General features: G+C 37.9%; 5 protein-coding genes across 5 annotated transcripts in view; all 5 read right to left on the reverse strand.

The window, feature by feature from the left end:
- Positions 1 to 1,698: 1,698 nt before the first annotated feature.
- The window catches only part of LOC137810573 (receptor-like serine/threonine-protein kinase ALE2), an 81,342-nt gene continuing 65,472 nt past the window's right edge, over positions 1,699 to 17,568 (reverse strand). Inside the window, exon 2 of the mRNA XM_068611915.1 lies at positions 1,699 to 2,488. Within this exon, the coding sequence (XP_068468016.1) occupies positions 1,804 to 2,466 (663 nt within the window). The 5' untranslated portion in view covers positions 2,467 to 2,488 and the 3' untranslated portion in view covers positions 1,699 to 1,803. The remainder of the gene's footprint in view (positions 2,489 to 17,568) is intronic.
- LOC137810571 (uncharacterized) lies at positions 4,940 to 7,578 on the reverse strand. Its single transcript, XM_068611913.1, has 3 exons — positions 6,010 to 7,578; positions 5,499 to 5,898; positions 4,940 to 5,426 (listed from the first exon to the last, which is right to left on the reverse strand). Exons 1-3 carry the CDS (start codon positions 7,437 to 7,439, stop codon positions 5,070 to 5,072), a joined length of 2,187 nt encoding a protein of 728 aa, XP_068468014.1. The 5' UTR covers positions 7,440 to 7,578; the 3' UTR covers positions 4,940 to 5,069.
- On the reverse strand, positions 9,566 to 11,032 carry LOC137808996 (uncharacterized). The gene has a single exon (XM_068610139.1). It carries the CDS (start codon positions 11,030 to 11,032, stop codon positions 9,566 to 9,568), a length of 1,467 nt encoding a protein of 488 aa, XP_068466240.1.
- Positions 11,406 to 12,793, reverse strand: LOC137808997 (receptor-like serine/threonine-protein kinase ALE2). Its single transcript, XM_068610140.1, has 4 exons — positions 12,646 to 12,793; positions 11,883 to 12,025; positions 11,634 to 11,787; positions 11,406 to 11,548 (listed from the first exon to the last, which is right to left on the reverse strand). Exons 1-4 carry the CDS (start codon positions 12,791 to 12,793, stop codon positions 11,406 to 11,408), a joined length of 588 nt encoding a protein of 195 aa, XP_068466241.1.
- LOC137810572 (DEAD-box ATP-dependent RNA helicase 57-like) lies at positions 13,238 to 17,451 on the reverse strand. Its single transcript, XM_068611914.1, has 12 exons — positions 17,180 to 17,451; positions 16,963 to 17,092; positions 16,734 to 16,867; positions 16,557 to 16,648; positions 16,337 to 16,433; positions 16,080 to 16,160; positions 15,757 to 15,989; positions 15,086 to 15,280; positions 14,890 to 14,980; positions 14,345 to 14,467; positions 13,917 to 14,067; positions 13,238 to 13,766 (listed from the first exon to the last, which is right to left on the reverse strand). Exons 1-12 carry the CDS (start codon positions 17,258 to 17,260, stop codon positions 13,564 to 13,566), a joined length of 1,611 nt encoding a protein of 536 aa, XP_068468015.1. The 5' UTR covers positions 17,261 to 17,451; the 3' UTR covers positions 13,238 to 13,563.

The raw sequence follows: 17,568 nt of genomic DNA on the forward strand, positions 1-17,568 counted from the left end.
TTTACAAATTTATACAAAAGAAATTACAAAGAGAAATATTAATTGGAGCTCATTTTTGAATGCTTGTAGTCTTCTTGTTGGCTTTGGCCTTGGTCCTCTCTTTATTTAATTCTTCTTTGAGAAGACTAGAAAGAAGAACTTTAAATGTTTGGGTGGACGACCATTAGTAAAATCCTCTTCTACTTGATCTCCATCATTGGTGCAACAGATTATAGAAGGAATCAGATTGGTGTAGTCAGCATATTTAACTATTGGATGAAACCGCACAGCTGATATTGCAAAAGCTAAGTTCTTTTTGTGAGCTAAAATATTAGTCTTCTGACCTTTCATCCAATGATTTTGAGATGCTGATTGTGTGAATAGATGAAAAAAGCAACTGCAAGGAGTTTTCGGATCAGAGAGTGGCTGCTATAGCAAATTCAATGCAAACAATTTCTAACAACAAACGATAAATCAAAAATACTCTTCTATTCATTACATTCTTTACTATTGAGTGAACATATGGTCGAAACTCTACGAGTAGTAAAAGGTTAATACATGGTCAACAATGAACATTTCCACTAAAAAATGAACACACAGTTACAAACAAACCAAGATTCCATTTTTCAGCTTCAAAAATGAAAGGGTAGACACAGATAACGGTGTTTTTGCAGTCACAGGACATGGTTTTGTTTGGGAGGCACTGTTAACTGAATCTCTAATACTGAAAGCTATTTTAATGAACAAAGTCACCATCACTTTCGCTTAAAATATTTGACCCTCATTGTTACCTCAAACTTTTTATATTAATGTAAAAATAAAAAGATTTTGTTAAAAATATTCTTCATATACATTCAGCTTTCTTAATGAATTCCAATTGAAATCATCTTTTACTGATTATTTAACAAGAATAACGACATAGTAAATATTTTAATAATTAACAAAGAGAAGACATAAATATTGATAAGCTAAGATAAATGTTGATTTAAGTAATTCAACATATAAAATAATTATAATTATCCCCGTATCAATGTTAATATTAACCATTTTCGAGAAGAAGAAAAAATTATTGTTATAATATTTAGAAACGTTAACTACTATAATTAGAACCTTCTATTATAGACGTAAATTTTTATATATTGCTATAATATTTTTAAACGTTAATTATTATAATTAAAACTTTTTATAACATATACTACATAGATAATTATTCTAATTAAACTAAAAAAATATGAGTAATTTATATTTAGAACAAGAATTGAAAAAATATTTTAACTTTAAAAGATAATTACTCTAATTTAACTGTATAAGAATTAACATAAAAAATTATATTAATATTTTTAGGTTATTTGTTTGTGTAAAAGATAGCGTTGACACTCTAAAAAGAGAGTTCCCTAATAAGATTCTTATACAAAAAGACAACAAAAAAAAAAGAGTAAAAGACAAGATACCAAGAAATTTTAAGAAACTAAGACAATTTAGAAAATAAGTTCCTCTATAAATATTTTTAAAAAAATTAAAGGATAAAAGAATTGTTTCATAAGATAATTTACATAGAAATTAAAAATTATATAAAAAATATTTAAAAATTAACTTCAACATTTTCTTAATTATTCAACCTTATAATTAGTGAGATTAATAATATATTGTCTTATATATCCTAGAAGAAACTGAATTGAGGATGATTAGAGGTGCAGAGATGAAATGAAGGTGCCAAACTGATAAATTATAAATGTTAAATAAAATCAGAGTTCCTACACAAGTAAAAGAAATATAACTCACAGATAATAAGATAAGAAATTTGAGATGCCTAAGCTAAATCAGTCACTGAATCATTAGTTCTGATCCCTTTAGAAACTGTAGATTTAAAAAACACTGGAAAATCCCCCAGTAACCATCATTCCAATTACGCTTGGAAGAAGGTCCTCCATGCTCACTCCGACTTCCTGTAAATCTATGTAAGGACAGCTTGCTTCGGACTGTTCTTAAGGGGCCTGATCTATTCCCATGCCTAAATGCTAAAGATATTTCATCTCCAATCAAGCTTGATGTTGAAAACGGTCTGTTTTCCATTTCTTCAAGTGGACCAGAACTGTATTCCATAGTGATGAAGGAAGATGCTTGCCCACATGAGGAATCCTTCTGACTACAACAATCTCCACATGTCTCATCTGTGTCATTGTATATTAACTTAAGAGCCTGCACAACTTCACCCATAAAAGGTCTCTGTGTAACCTCCGTGTGAACACACATTGAAGCGATTGCAGCAACCTTTGCCATGTCATCAAAGTTGTAACTTCCAGCCAAAGATGGATCCACCAGCTGTTCTAGACCTTCTCTACTGGTCAACATTGGCCGTGCCCAAGTTACAAGATTCTCCTGTCCCTGAGGTTGAGACATATCCACTGGCTTTCTGCCTGTGAGAAGTTCAAGCAGCACAACACCATAACTATAAACATCACTTTTGACGAGTAAATGCCCTGTCATTGCATATTCTGGGGCAACATACCTACAAAAATGAACACATCAGATAGAAAAGGCATCAAAATTAAAGTCTGGAATTTGAAATGAACCAAAAAAAAGAATGCACTGTAGCCCCAATTTATTAGACGAATGAACTATAGCTCATAAAGCAAAATTATTTAAAGAGGAGATAAATCTCCACATGGTTAATATGAAGTATGTAGAAGATTTGATTTTAACTATTAGAATATTAACACTAGAAATCAGTGAAGAACTTTACAATTTGGCATTAAAAAATGTTTAGGCTGTACTTCTTCAAAATGCTGCAGACAGTCTGTCCATACACTTTTTTTTTTTTATCAGCAACGAATAAATAAAATTAAAATAGGACACTTCAGGGGTGTCCCAACCCGTATACAATAGTCAAGAACTCCATACAACAGAAGCTTTTGGTTCTTGATCACCATAGAGCACCTACTAGAGTCACACATTAATGCAGTAAAACAACCTGCAGGCTACTAGAAACCAGCACATGCCTTAGGTCAATCAGAACCACTAGAAAACAGAAAAGCACAAAAACAGTGGCTTCAAAACTGAATGAAGTGAAATAAGCACATCCCCACATCCGATTCCAACATACCAACCAGCAGAGTGTTGCACAGGACAGCATCTGCACACCGAACTCCTCAGCATCCAACCACCATGCTCAATACAGAGGTTTGACACTCGTTCCTTGCTAGATGCCTTGTTCCGCGCTCCATCCTCCCCTATAACACTTCTTTTATTGCCACAGTACAACACCTTGTAGGTGCTGCTCCTTGATTGCGTGACCTCTGTTGCAGTCCCATAATACCCTGCCTAAGTCTACTAGAGACTCCCTTATTGTTACGAGACTGGCCCGTACTTCCCACCAGAGCAAAAACAGCCTCCCAATAGAATTGACTTGAGGGTCACACAACTTTGGGTTAAAGTTGCAGATCATAATTCAGCACAAATTCATTACCTTGCACCATACAGAACCTGTCCAAAAGCCCACTCCTTTTATAGACCACCTCACCCAATTACAAGTTGCTGCAGTGACAGAAATCTTGACTGGTTCTCACAAACTGGGTCAGAATTGGCCAGAATCCAAGCCATATTTGTTTTACTAACCTTGGTATCAAGAGCTTCTATGCACAACATCTATTAGATGTATAAACTACAACGTATTCAACTTCTGCTTCATCTACACAAACCAACTTCTTTGTTCTTCATCCACCCTACTCCCTCGGGTTCACCAAAGATTCGGCACCATTCTGTGAGTTCCTACATGAAATTGAGAGTAATACATCTTCTAACTCGGTGGAGCAAAACTTCTACTGCATCACCCTCACATCGACTTCTTTCCTTCATCCTCCCCAACATTAGATCACTCCACGCCCACCTGCAGCACCTCCCACCTTCCTCGCCTTGGCAAAACGCCTTCCTACCCCACTCACTTGAAGCTTTTAATGCAGATCATTGGATTCAGAATTCAATCCACAAGGGAGTAATTAAAAGAGATTGATTTGTGCTTCATCCATAGCCAGGATTTAATTTGAGCCTTTTGAAACATCTCTTCCGCATCTACTACACCTTGCTTAAACACCACCGCATTCCTTTGATCCCAGATACACCTAACAGCTGCTGTCCAAACCCCTTTCCAAACCATATTTTGTTTATTACTAACCTGGGATAGGTGGAAGCTCTCAAAGTGGGATTTTATGTCCTTATGTTGGACAAACAGGATACCAAACCATTTGTAGCACATGATCCAGACGCTCGTGGCATGTTTACACTCCAGGAAAAGATGCTGGCAGGATTCTTCCTTGATCTGACATAAGGCACATACAGAAGTGTTCATAGTCACCCCTCTCCTACCCAAGCGCTCTCTAGTTGGTAAACTATCCGTCAAGACTCTCCATGTTGTAGACACCACACTTGGGAATGCTTTGGCCTTCCAAAGGTATTTAAACACATCATATTGTGGACCACTTCCTTGTTTGGCCAAGCATTTATAAGCAGAATTCACGGAGAAGCACCTTATTTCATCATTTCCCCACACTTGGACATCCTTCTCTTCTTTACACAACTTGGTCGTGGCTAGGTAGGTCATTAGTTCTTCTTCCAACTTAGATTCCCATTCAAATCTTGCACGCCTCCATCTTAAGCACCATCGACATACCGAATCCTCCCAATTTCCAACCTCTTCTACCTTTTGCCCCTGATTCAAAGACAGAGAATACAGTCTGGGGTATATAGATTTAAGGTTAGAATTCCCAATCCATACATCTTCCCAGAACTTTACTTTGTCTCCACAACCTATATTCCATTCAACTTCTTTAAGAAACCATCCGTCTCCTCCATGGTTGTCAAACTCGCGAGTCTACGTAGACTCGTGGGAGCTCCGTAGACTCGACTCGTAGACTCGTAAGAGTCTACTTTCATATTAAAAAAAAAAATAGTGTAAATAACTACATTTAGTCCTGAATGAGAATTAATAATATACCAAATCATCTAACTTCAAAGTCTCAAATAAAGAAGGTCATACAAATACTACAAAAGTTAAATTGTTCAATTCAAGTCATAGAAATTAAATAATTAGAAATTCAAATTTCCATGTCCAATCCTCTAATGATATCATCTCCATCATCTCCATCATCATCTCCATCTTCATCTTCATCTTCATCCACATTGACATCAAAAGTCAAATTTTCAAGATCAAATGCATCTAGAGTTGGAACTGTTATTGCCGGATTTAAGTGAACATTTGCATCTTGAACTTGATCAATCTCATCAATATTATCTCCCTCTTCAGTTATCCATTCATCATCTGATTGAATATCATCAAAGGGAAGAGCAACTGTTTTTCTAATTTGCTTATTACTCAACTTCAAGTTGTACATGACATACACCAAATCATTCATCTTTTTCTGATGCAAACGGTTTCTTCTCTTTGTATGAACCTATATTAAATAGGAAATTTAGTAACTAACCATATAAAACTAAATAAAGAAATTATAAATAACTTCAATTACCATTTCAAATGAGCTCCAATTTCGCTCACATCCAGAAGAGCTACAAGTCAAGCTTAGAATTCGGATAGCAAACCTCTTCAACTCAGGAGTTCTATACCCAAACATCTCCCACCATTCTCCAGGAAGTATTGTTTTTCTACTTTCCTTTGCGTCATCCATTGCAAAGGCTCCTCTACCAAAATGATACTCAACAAGTTGCACATTAATTATCCTTCTTTCAGCAGCATCCTTAACCAATCTTCTCATGGATGTATACAAGCCTTCTTTCACCTCAGGATCATCAGATCTAAACTCAGGTTCATAATGGAATTGTGGATTAAGATAGTATGCAGCTGCATGCAGAGGCCTATGAAGTTGATTATCCCATCTTGCATCAATTATTTGCCAAACCTCTTCATAGCTACATACATTCATTCAATAGTAATCAATATCAACCAACCAACTATCATATAAGTAATAGAAGAAGAAGGAGTAATTAAATTTTTAAAGAGAAAAGCTATAAAAATTTTACCTTTTCTTAATATGATTAAAATTGTTCTTAATCTTCTCCTTTGCACGATCCATCTCTTCATATATGCAACCCATTGCAGGTTTTGCATCTGAATCCACCAATCTTAGGACCACCATAAGAGGGGCAGCAACTTTGAGGCACGTGGAGATATTCTTCCAAAATCGGTTGTCTAATATCATATTTTCAACCTTTTTCCCCTCTTGTGAAGTTCCAAATTTACTTGTTTTCCATTCTTCAAAACTGAACATGGTCAATAATGAGGCTTTCAGTTCATGAAGACAACCTAGAGTTAAATAAGCGGTGGCAAATCTAGTTACACCCGGTCTTATCAAGTCTCTTTCTTTTGTGAACTTCTTCAACATGCTGATTAGCATTGATCTGCCATAAATATAAGTGGTGATCTTTCTTCCTTTCTTGATAGTAAGCTCATGGACCTTCAACTTCTTTTCAAAATCTTCAAAAATCAAATCAATGCAGTGGGCAGCACATGGGGTCCAATACAAATGCTCTCTTTTTTGCATCAACAACTCTCCAGCTGCCTTGAAATTTGCAGCAGTCACCACTTGTACCACATTTTCTTCTCCAACTAATTCAACAACATCATCCAGCATCTTAAAAACTTTATCTGCAGTTTTTGATATGTCCGAGGTGTCCAATGAATACATAAAAACAGTCCCTTTAGGACTATTTACCAAGAAGTTGCAAATAGAACGCCTCTTTTTATCTGTCCACCCATCAGACATGATTGTGCAACCTGTTTTCTTCCACTCTTCCTTGTATTCTTGAAGCACTAAATCAGTTTTGTCAATTGCTTGCTTCAATAGTTTTTCTCTAATATCATGATAAGATGGAGGTTTATAGCCAGCTCCATATTTTCCAATCATTTCACACATCTTTGTAAAAGCTGGATTTTTAATTACATTAAACGGAATGGCACTTGTGTAAAAAAATTCAGCAACTTGAGCATCCACTTCTTCTTTATAACCTTTCTTCATCATTTGATTTATGGTAGCTTGAACTGCCCCCTTACTACCAACTTTTTCTTTTCCTTTAGAACCAAATATATGTTGTCTTTCTTCAAGCCCCTCACATCCTTGGTCTTCATCAATTATATTTAACTTTCTTTTTTTCAAAGAGGCTTGCTTAGCTTCTGCAACAATTTTTATCATCAAATCTCTTATTTCTTCTGGAACAGAACAACAAGGTTCAGAGTCCTCCCTAGTTCCAGCCAGATGATGTTTGAACCTAAAGATTCCTCCACTCATAGTCTTTGAACAATAACTACACTTCACTTTTTTACCATTGCCATTAATATCTATCCCATGCTTCCATCCAACATCAGTTCTATTTCCTGGAGCATTTTTACTTCTATTAGAAGATGCAGATGTAGTTCTATTGAGCTCACTTGAATTTGATCCACTCCCAGACATTTCTTAACAAAAATACTGCTCCTCCAAATTCAATTTCTGTAAAAAAAAAACAAAAGTGCAGGGCAACCAGCAACTATTCTCAATTAAAAAACAGTCCATTCTGCAGCCAATTAAAAAAAAACAGAACCCTAATAATCCCTTCCCTTTCCTACCCTAATTTCACACCACCAAACTCTAACCTTATATGATGAGCAGCAACGCACCACCGCAACGCACCACCGCGACGCCCCACCTGCAACAACCCACGAGTCGCGAACACTCCGACGCGACCTCCGCAACGCACCACCGCGACGCCCCACCTGCAGCAACGCGACACCACCACCTGCAGCAACTCCCGATGCGACCTCCGCAACGCACCACCGCGACGCCCCACTTGCAGCAACGCGACACCACCACCTGCAGCAACTCCCGACGCGACCACCGCACCACCTACAGCAACCTGCAGCAACTCGCGACCACCACCACTGCAACTTGCGACGCGACCACCACCACCACTACAACTCACAACTCAATCGATCGCTGCTATGCTACACTCCACAGAACAGAACGGAAACACAAAACGAAATGCAAAAACCTAAGTTTTTTTATTTCATTCAGGCCCCCATTCAAAACGACACAGTTTTGTTTTTTAAAAAAAAACCCAGCTGGACTCGCCAACTCGGACCAGAGTCGCGAGTCCACACCGAGTCTACCGATTCCACACCGAGTCCACCGAGTTTACCTCAAAACCGAGTCTGCTACCGAGTTAACTCGGTAAGGCAAAGTGGAAACGTGAACTCGGACGAGTCAACGAGTTGACTCGCGAGTTTGACAACCATGGTCTCCTCCACCCTCCCCACAGACTTTGAGTAAGTCTCTCCACCACCATGATTGAAGTTTCACTGGTAAATGATAGGCTTCTGAACTCAAGCCATACTTTGATACCAGCAAATCCTTCCATCTCCCTTGCTCTTCCACTATAAGACGCCATCTCCATTTAGCCAGTAGCGCAGAATTAAACATCCGGATGTCTCTCAACCCCAGACCACCCTCCTCTCTTGGTTTACACAGCACTTTCCAACTAACCCACGAGATTGACTCCTTTTCCTTCCCCCAACCCCAAAGGAACCTCCTTTGTATTCTGGTGATGCTTTTGCAGACCGCAACCGGTGCTCTGAACAAGGATAGGTAATAAAGCGGGGTAGAGGTAAGGACCGATTTAATTAAGCATATTCTTCCTGCCATAGATAAAAATCTCCCTTTCCATACATTTAGCCTTGCTTTTAATTTGTTTAGCACCGGCTCCCAGAATTTTTTCTTCCTTGGGTTTCCTCCCACTTCAAGTCCCAGATAATTAAACGGCAAACCCATCTGCGTACAATTCAGAGTCTTCGTGTAACAAGCGAGATTATAACTCTGAACATTGATACCTGCTAATTTTAACTTGTGGAAATTAATCTTCAACCCTGAAGCCAACTCAAACCCCCTAAGGATGGACTTCAGGGTCATCACATTGGTGTAGGAGTCCTCACAGAAGAACACAGTGTCATCTGCAAACTGGAGAATGCATAATTCAACTTCCTTTCTACCAATCTTAAGCCCGGAGAGTAAGTTAGCCTTACAAGCTTGCCTTACTAAGCCTGCCAAACCTTCTGCTACCACTACAAAGAGAAAAGGGGCTAGAGGATCACCCTGCCTCTGGAAGGTTTAAATTCCTCCGTAGGACTCCCATTAACAAGAACTGAGATTGTGGCACTTTCCATACCGCCTCTGATCCAACTAATCCACTTACTGTGAAACCCCATTCTATGGAGCATATCATAGAGGAAAGCCCAACTAACTGAATCATAAGCCTTCTCAAAATCCACCTTCAAACACAACCCGCTCCTCCCACCCCTCCTGAGATCCTCGACCACTTCATTGGCCATAAGCACGCTGTCAAGAATCCCTCTGTCCTTTATAAACGCCGATTGGCTCTCATCAGTAATAGAGGACAAGACCTGCTTGATTCTTCCAACTAGAACCTTAGAGATAATTTTGTACATAGCCCCTACTAATGATATAGGACGATACTGCTCAAGCATTATAGGGTCCCTAACTTTAGGGACCAAGGCTATGAAAGAAGCATTACACCCCTTGGGTATATATCATGTGGCATGAAAATTAGCCATTGCTGCCACAATCTCTACTTTTAGTACCTCCCAACTATTCTTGATGAAGTTGAAGTTGAAGCCATCAAGTCCAGGACTCTTTGAACCTTCACACTGCCACACTGCATCCCTTATTTCTTTCTCAGTGAACTTTGCTACCAAACTTAGATTGTCTTCCTGGGATAAAGATTTAAACTCTACCGCATCCAGTCTTACACCAAAGTCTCTGCTAGCTTTAAATCTATTTTCAAATAGCTTTTTTGCCTCAGCACGAACTGTGCAAGGTTCCTCACACCATTGACCCCCCACCTCTACACCTTTAACTTCATTTTTGAGGCGCCTCCATCTCAAAGATGAGTGATAGAATTTAGAACACGAATCACCATTCTTAAACCAACTAGCTCTGGCTTTTTGGCATAAGAGGGATTCCAACTTTTTATCAGTTTCCTTCCGTCTACTCACCAGACCAATCCTTTGCAATCTCTGAGTTTCCGATAAGGCGCCACTGCAATCTTGGCAATCCAATGCCTCTAATTCCTGCAAAATTGACTTCTTTGAGGTCTCCATATTACCAAACACATCCCTATTCCAAACCTTCAAGTCACCCTTTAACCGCTTCAGCTTCTCCTTGATCACTGTAAGAGCATTCCCCTGTGCTGAATACGAACTCCACTTGTCCTTCACCAGATCAGTGAAGCCCCTCTCCATAATCCATGCATCAATGCTTCTGAAAGGTTTTGGGCCCCAATCCTTGACCGTGGATTTCACCACTAAAGCACAATGGTCTGATACATCCCTCCTCTGCACATACTGCTTGCACGTAGGCCAGATTTGCATCCATTCCTCGGTAACTAGTACTCTGTCTAACCTACTCTTTGCCTTCCCATTTGAGTTAAACCACGTAAAGTGCTTACCAACCAAAGGTATTTCAATCAAAAGATTGGTATCGATGAAGGTATTGAAGCCTCTCATCTCAGCTGACTGATTATCCCTCATGCTAACACCTTTCCTTTCACAACTCTTTCTAACAGCATTGAAGTCGCCACAAAAGCACCAAACCATATCTTGAGATGCCTTTTTCATATCTGTCAACTCCCCCCACAAAGAGATCTTGTCTCTTAGAGAACATGCAGCGTAGACATTTACCACCACGCATCTGCAATTTGATTTATTATGTTGTCCAAAAACAGCAATGAACCCCTTCCCCATGATATGTGTATCATAACAGAATGCTTCTTTATGCCACAAAGACGACAAACTTCCACTACCATTGTCTCCTCCATAATGTAACCACCCCACATTGTTGTTCCCCCACAATGCAAAGCATCTTGCATCCGAAATGGCACTCAATTTTGTTTCTTGTAAACAAACAAAATCTGCTCCCTCGCTAGAAATAATGTGATTCAAGTACCTAGCTTTAGTACTTCCTCCTAACCCTCTAACATTCAGGTTTACTATCAACATAGATAACCATCCTTTTTACCCTCCTCGTATTTCTTCAAAAACTCTGAATCCCTCTCTTCCAAACAGTGATATTCTTTAACCACCTCCTCCTCATCCCCCTGACATCTTACCCCGGCTTGCAATCCAATCTCCCATAATTTTGATGGTTCAACTGAAATACTAGGCTCACAGAAACGTAAATTGCAATTAATAACGTCCCCTTCCGATAAAGGTTCTGGGCACATACCATCTCTTACGTGAGAGGACACCCCTGCCTTCGATAGCCTTGAGATAAGTCCTAAAGTTCCCATCACTCGTGTTGAAATATGATTACTTCCTTCAGTTGCTTCTCTTGCCAATCCAAAATCAGAAAATTTGGGAGTAAAGTCATCTTCTAGTAACACGTTACTAGCTTTAAGTCTCGATGAATTACACGGGAATTGGAATCCTCGTGAAGATAGGCCAATCCTCTTGCAGCTCCTAGGGCAATTTTCATCCGTGCTTCCCAATCTAGCATCCCCTTTATCTTGTCATCACCTATAAGATCATTAACAAGCATTTAAATTATTTAACAGATAACACAACACTAGTACATGGGCTGATGAGCTGATGAAAATGCTACCATGCAGATGTGACTCGACACTGCCATTGCGAACAAGCTCATACACCAAGCAACGCCTGCGCCCCTCAATGCATATACCAATCAGTTTCACTAGATTTCGGTGATGCAAACGGCTTAGCATCTCAACCTCTGCAATAAATTCTCGATCTCCATTCTGATTATCTCTTGTTAGCAGCTTAACTGCAACTTCAGCCCCTTCTTCCAATGTTCCACTATAAACACGTCCAAATCCTCTCCTTCGCCCAGTACTCTCTTTGAATTAAACTTATCTGTTGCTTTCTCAAGCTCAGAAAGTGAAAATGTTTTAACAGAGAGAATGGAAGTAGCCATTGTGGACATAAGTGACACTGATGTTGAGCTTGTAATACTGCTTGACAACCTAGACCCTAAGCCTGCAGTGCATGCATCAACCCATTTATGTTTAAATTTATGATATAATATAACTAACAGAATAAATATAGCTAAGAAAATAATAAAATTACTACGTATTACACAAGGACAAGTAAATACCACTTGCACCTCATAAATACAAATTTAATAACTAGAGAAAAAGGAATTTGCAAACATAAATGTTTCATTGCTTTGCTACTATATTTGCGCAGCAGATATGTATATAAACCAGCAACCACCAAGGGCAGAGAACATCTCATTAATAGTGTTGATTCTGTACACGACAATAATAGGATGAATTTGGTATAACAAGTCTAATTTACAGCTGTCCAATTTTCATATTAAAGTTTAAAACGCATACAGAAATTAACGCATAAAACAACCTAATTGGTGTGTAGTACAAATGTAACACAAATGAGAAGTGACAGTTCACATTACAAGAGTAGCATAGAAAGTAAGAAAAAAAAACTACAAAAGCAGCCACAATCAACCAGAGAAAAACTATGCAGGCAAAAGGCGTAGTTGTGTAAACAATAAATTACTAATAACCAAACAAAAGATTCTGCCAATTTAAACATCATAAAACTATTTTTAAATGTGACAAATATTTTCAAAAGTATACCTGATCTCTTGTTCAGAGATGATGTGAATGCAGGGCCAACAGCACTCGATGGTCTCCTACTCTTCCTCCATTTCAAAACAATTGAAAATGCTCCCACCAAAACCAGCAAGAGTACAAAGGAAGATAAAGCAATATACAATGGAGGCATTTCATAGGAGGGTGGCTTCACTTGGTTGTCCCTTAAAGTAAAAGTAATATAATAAAAATAAGCATAAAAAGAGATAGTGTGCGACCAAGGGTTGTTATCTACACCAAATAGCAGTTGGGATGGCACCCATCCATCCATAAAGAATGTGTTGTACCATGCCAGAGTAGTTTTAGAAAATGTTTTATCTTAATTTCAAAACAAATATAAAAACGGAGAATATAAAATCATTCATTATTATGGTTCTTTGGTTTAGACAATGTAACACACGAAAGGAACAAAGTGTTGCTTACTACTTGTGTTTTATACAGATAGTAGAGATTTTCGTTCGAGGTACGTTATTTTCAGTTATATTGTTTTACTGTAGGAAACTTTAATTTGGAAGGCGAATTTTCTGCATTTATTTATTAAACTATTTTTTCATGTGTCATTAGTGCGCATACACCCTTTTCCAAACTCAATTTCAAATTTTAGAATGCAGTTCTTTTGCATACAACTGTTCGAAAAATGGCCTCAAAGAGCTGTAGGAAGATATTTTCGGCAGTCTATGACATGGTTTAGACTTTAGGCAACACTGCCAGCTTCTGCACTTAATTAACCTAAAACGTGATTCTCTCGGTCACATTCCTACCCCACTCCCTTCCCTTTTCATCATGGTGTTAAAACTTTTGGGGATGGGTAACGAAAAAATCTTAACACAGTGTTGCCTGGCCAGGCCTGCTAATATATAAATAGTACAGGAAATTTCAGGGTTACACTCATGTTCACCCATTCTATGCTGTTTCTGGTTTTGTGGAGATTGAATCTCTTTTGGGTCGGTGCTTCTTCCACTTCTTTTTCTGCAACTCCATGAGCCAGGATGGAACTTCACAGCCCGATGCTGCCATAAGATTAGCAACATTCCGCAGGAATGGAATGTCGTCCTCTGTGTAAAAAGTAATCGCTTCTCCAGTCCTCCCTGCTCTGCCAGAACGACCTAATGAAAACAATTATGTCAACAAATAATAATAATAATAATACGTGGATTTAGGAAACAAAAGTCTCCATGAGAATAATACAAACTGTAATTCCTATAAATATCTTTTCTCAAATCTAAATCAAGCAAAATTAATATAGCTGCACATACCAATTCTGTGGACATATGCGGAGGCAGAATCAGGGAAATCATAATTGATCACACAGTTCACACCTTTGAAATCCATGCCCCGGGCAACCACATCAGTAGCAATCAAAACCCATGTTTTTCCAGCTCTGAAGTTATCAACAGCATTTTCTCGCTACATAATTTTTTTTTAGATTTATAAATCACAAAAAAACAAACTGCTAAATGAAAAAGTATGCTTTAGAATTGGAGTACCTATGCCGATGATAAAAGAAATATGAACAAATAGTAGTCATAACATAAGGAATATCATCTTCATTCAAATATTAAAAATCAGACCTTGGTCACACACTTATCCGTTTTCTTTTCATTTTGATGTTTTTCGAGAGGAAGGGGAATGTTGCAACTTTTCTATGTATTTTGAAATAAATATCTTGCGTTGTTCTAACTACCTCTTGTTCAGACAAATCAGAATGAATGACATCAACTCTAATGTTGTCAAATGCAAGTTCGCCGTACAGCTCCTTGGCTCGTTCCTTGCTTTGGAGAAAAACCAATACTGGAGGATTTAGACTCTACAAGATGTTGCAGCAAATAAGAAGGCCAGAAGGCAAGCAACTAAAAAATACCAATATACCTCATATGAGGGACTGCAATATTATATGCATTTTGCAAGTTAGTTAAGCAAAGGTAAGTGATATATAATTAAACATTCCAAGTCCATATTAAGTTCAAGACACATTATTTGACACCAAACCTAGAATAAACAAAATGCTTAATTACATACATGCAGCGCACAATCAGTAAAGAAATGAGTCTAGAAAAAAGAATAATAATAGGAAAATATATATTAATAGTAAATTGTAGGGACAATTCCAATTTCTTTTAAACATACCTACACCAACTAATGTTTAACTGCGAGACACACAACCCCTAGAAGCATAAGAACATGGGACTGACTAGCATTATCATCCAGTGAATTAGTTTAGCAATTTACCTCTGCAAAACTTTGACGAATTGCAAGAAGTTTTCCTTCTTCACTTCCAGTAAAAACCAATTTTTGCTTTATCGTTTCAGAAGCCATATTCCTGATCCAAAAGTATTAGACATCATCTTAAAATAATGATAACTAAAACTGTATTAAGTATATGCTCTGGAGTATCATGTTTGTAAATGTTTTGCATTTAACTTACTTCCTGCCAACAATTACACGAACAGCATCATGCATAAGTTCTCGAGCTCGATCCTCAACAAAATCAGGTAAAGTAGCACTGAAAAGTGAGCGTATGATTGATGGGTTGGAGCATGCCTTGAGAACAGAATCAATCTGTTTGAATAATTCAGGCTCAAAAAGCTTATCCGATTCATCAAGGACAAGATAATCAACTCTGAAGCACCCAAAATAGTTGCAAGAAATAAAAATATCAATACAACGAGCTATTGAATAAATTATCAGATATCTGCTACTGACTTTCTAGACACAATTGTAAGATACATCTAAAAGAATCTACCAAACCCACAGTAGTTGGACCATGCCGTTTAATACAAGCACAATCAAAAGGAATGGATACTAACAGTAAAATGGTCCCCCCAAGGTTATCATACATTCCATCCCAGGAAACCATTTCGCATCAAATGTGCAATTGATTGATAATCAATAAACCATAGCTCAATCAATTATTATGATAAAAAACTGCAGTATAATAATAGGAGAGCAAGAGTGTAACAATAAACCATCTATATAAGCATTCAAGATAAAATATTTGTGGATAAAAGATGCTTATACTGCAAGTCTGTAATGATTACTTGACTAGTATTTTAAGGATTTCAGGTTTAAATCAACAAAACAAATGTATCATCGCACCTGCTGAGATCAATCTTCTTCTTCTTGATAGCCAAGCGTAATCGGAGTGGTGTAGATATTAGTATATCACATGGAAACTTTGAAAAATCAGCATTTCTTAAGAGATTTTTAGTCATTAACTTAATACGAAATTTTTTTCTTTTGGCAAGCTTTTTGCACTCTCGAAATATCTGAGCAGACAATTCACGGGTATGACAAAGGATGACAGCTCGAATGCCACCTCTTTCTGGGTCCTGTAAAACATAAAAGACGTTATATCATACGAACCAAGTACACAGGACATTGTGATCTGCAAACACGGGTGGAGAAAATAAGCAAAATACCTTAAGCTTCATTAACATTGGACATACAAATGCAAGGGTTTTCCCAGAACCAGTTGGTGCACACGCAAAGCATTCACGACCCTATCCCAAATAATTGAAGAAATACAGCAGTTAAAACAATATTAAGTTAATACCTATCCCAAGGACAATAGAAACTGCATATGAATCATGATCGAACTTCAGCAACAGTTTTCTAAAGACCAGAAAACCAATTGAAAAATACTTATACCACAAGTAAATTAACATAAAATCCATACATCTAAAAGTACTGGAATAGCTTGTCTTTGAATAGGCGTTGGTAGTTTGAATCCAAGCTCCTTCAGATTGCGCAACAAATACGATGGACAGTTATATCTGCAAACAATTCATTAAGATTCTGAATCCTCCCTTTCTTGTAAACCAAATACGAGAATGAGAAGCAAAGGGAATAAAAGATATTACTGAAATGAGATAACATAGCATTCTCAAGAAAGATACCTTGTTTTCAACTCGTCAAAGTTTTGAAGAGGAGACGGTACATTATAACCAGAGACATGAATGTTGTGCTGCTTTCTGAATATCGCGTCCCGCTGAAAAATTATTCAAAATATAAAACCATTGCACAAACTTACTAACACTTATAATTACGCAAATCGCACAAAACAGAAAAGGAACCTCGAGTTGACGATTTTTTTCCTTCTTATTCTTCTTCTTATTCAGCTCAATAGACTCCTCATCAGCTTGAACTTCACCACTGGACTGCACCACAGATGCGGAATTTCTAAACACGTTGAATCCTTCAACAGTTTCTTTTATGCATTTACGAACACGAAGCAAAAGTGAGATACGAAACGTTGAATACAAGAGATAGCATAGGATAAATAAAGCACGAGAATGTGAATACCGGAAGAGTTTCCCTTGCGCTTCCTCTTCTTCGTGGAGGTTGTTTTCTCTTCTACTGCTTCCCTCGTTTTCGCGCTTTCGTCTTCGGCAACGCTCCAAATCTTCACCGAATCAGTATCGCTCTCCTTTTTCTTTTCAAAATCAACGGAAAATAACAGTTATTAATAGTATGTGGTGTAGCAGTGAATAAGCGTATGCACGATGAGAGAGAGCGGTACCTGGAACCTGGCGATATCGGCGCCGAACTTCTTTCTGTCGAAACGAATGCCGGAAAACAAAAACGACGACTCGCTGGCCATTGAAAATTGGAAGAAAGAGAGGATTTAGGAGTTTCTGTAATGAGTCACGGGATGTGCAGTTCCTTCTTCCACTTCCTTGCGGCCAGTCCTGTGTTCTGCAATTTGTGAGGGAAAGCAACCAAACCAAAATTACTCCACATAATACATTTGCTAAAAAAAATCGTTTTTTTCTCGGCCCATACCTTTAACCTGTTTTACAGTTATAAAAAATAAAGAAAAGTATATTAGACTAGGGCAATTTTTCCTACACACCATAGGAGTGAGTGCTTGGTGTGCGTTTAGCTGTAGTAGAGCTAAGGATACAATAG

The sequence above is a fragment of the Phaseolus vulgaris genome, chromosome 2 (assembly GCF_000499845.2).
Source record: "Phaseolus vulgaris cultivar G19833 chromosome 2, P. vulgaris v2.0, whole genome shotgun sequence".
In the NCBI taxonomy this organism is placed as follows: Eukaryota; Viridiplantae; Streptophyta; class Magnoliopsida; order Fabales; family Fabaceae; genus Phaseolus; species Phaseolus vulgaris.

Coding starts and splice junctions, on each gene's coding strand:
- LOC137810572 (XM_068611914.1), bottom strand. CDS start 17,260: ATGGCCAGCGAGTCGTCGTTTTTGTTTTCCGGCATTCGTTTCGACAGA. Junction 14,068..14,344: donor CTGATTTGTCTGAACAAGAG/GTAGTTAGAACA, acceptor AAAATTATGTAG/CGAGAAAATGCTGTTGATAA. Junction 13,767..13,916: donor CGCATATGTCCACAGAATTG/GTATGTGCAGCT, acceptor TGTTTTCATTAG/GTCGTTCTGGCAGAGCAGGG.
- LOC137808996 (XM_068610139.1), bottom strand. CDS start 11,032: ATGTTGATAGTAAACCTGAATGTTAGAGGGTTAGGAGGAAGTACTAAA.
- LOC137810571 (XM_068611913.1), bottom strand. CDS start 7,439: ATGTCTGGGAGTGGATCAAATTCAAGTGAGCTCAATAGAACTACATCT. Junction 5,899..6,009: donor TTTAATCATATTAAGAAAAG/GTAAAATTTTTA, acceptor GAATGTATGTAG/CTATGAAGAGGTTTGGCAAA. Junction 5,427..5,498: donor ATTGGAGCTCATTTGAAATG/GTAATTGAAGTT, acceptor TATTTAATATAG/GTTCATACAAAGAGAAGAAA.
- LOC137808997 (XM_068610140.1), bottom strand. CDS start 12,793: ATGCCTCCATTGTATATTGCTTTATCTTCCTTTGTACTCTTGCTGGTT. Junction 12,026..12,645: donor ATCTCTGAACAAGAGATCAG/GTATACTTTTGA, acceptor CATGCACTGCAG/GCTTAGGGTCTAGGTTGTCA. Junction 11,549..11,633: donor TGTCGAGTCACATCTGCATG/GTAGCATTTTCA, acceptor ATGATCTTATAG/GTGATGACAAGATAAAGGGG.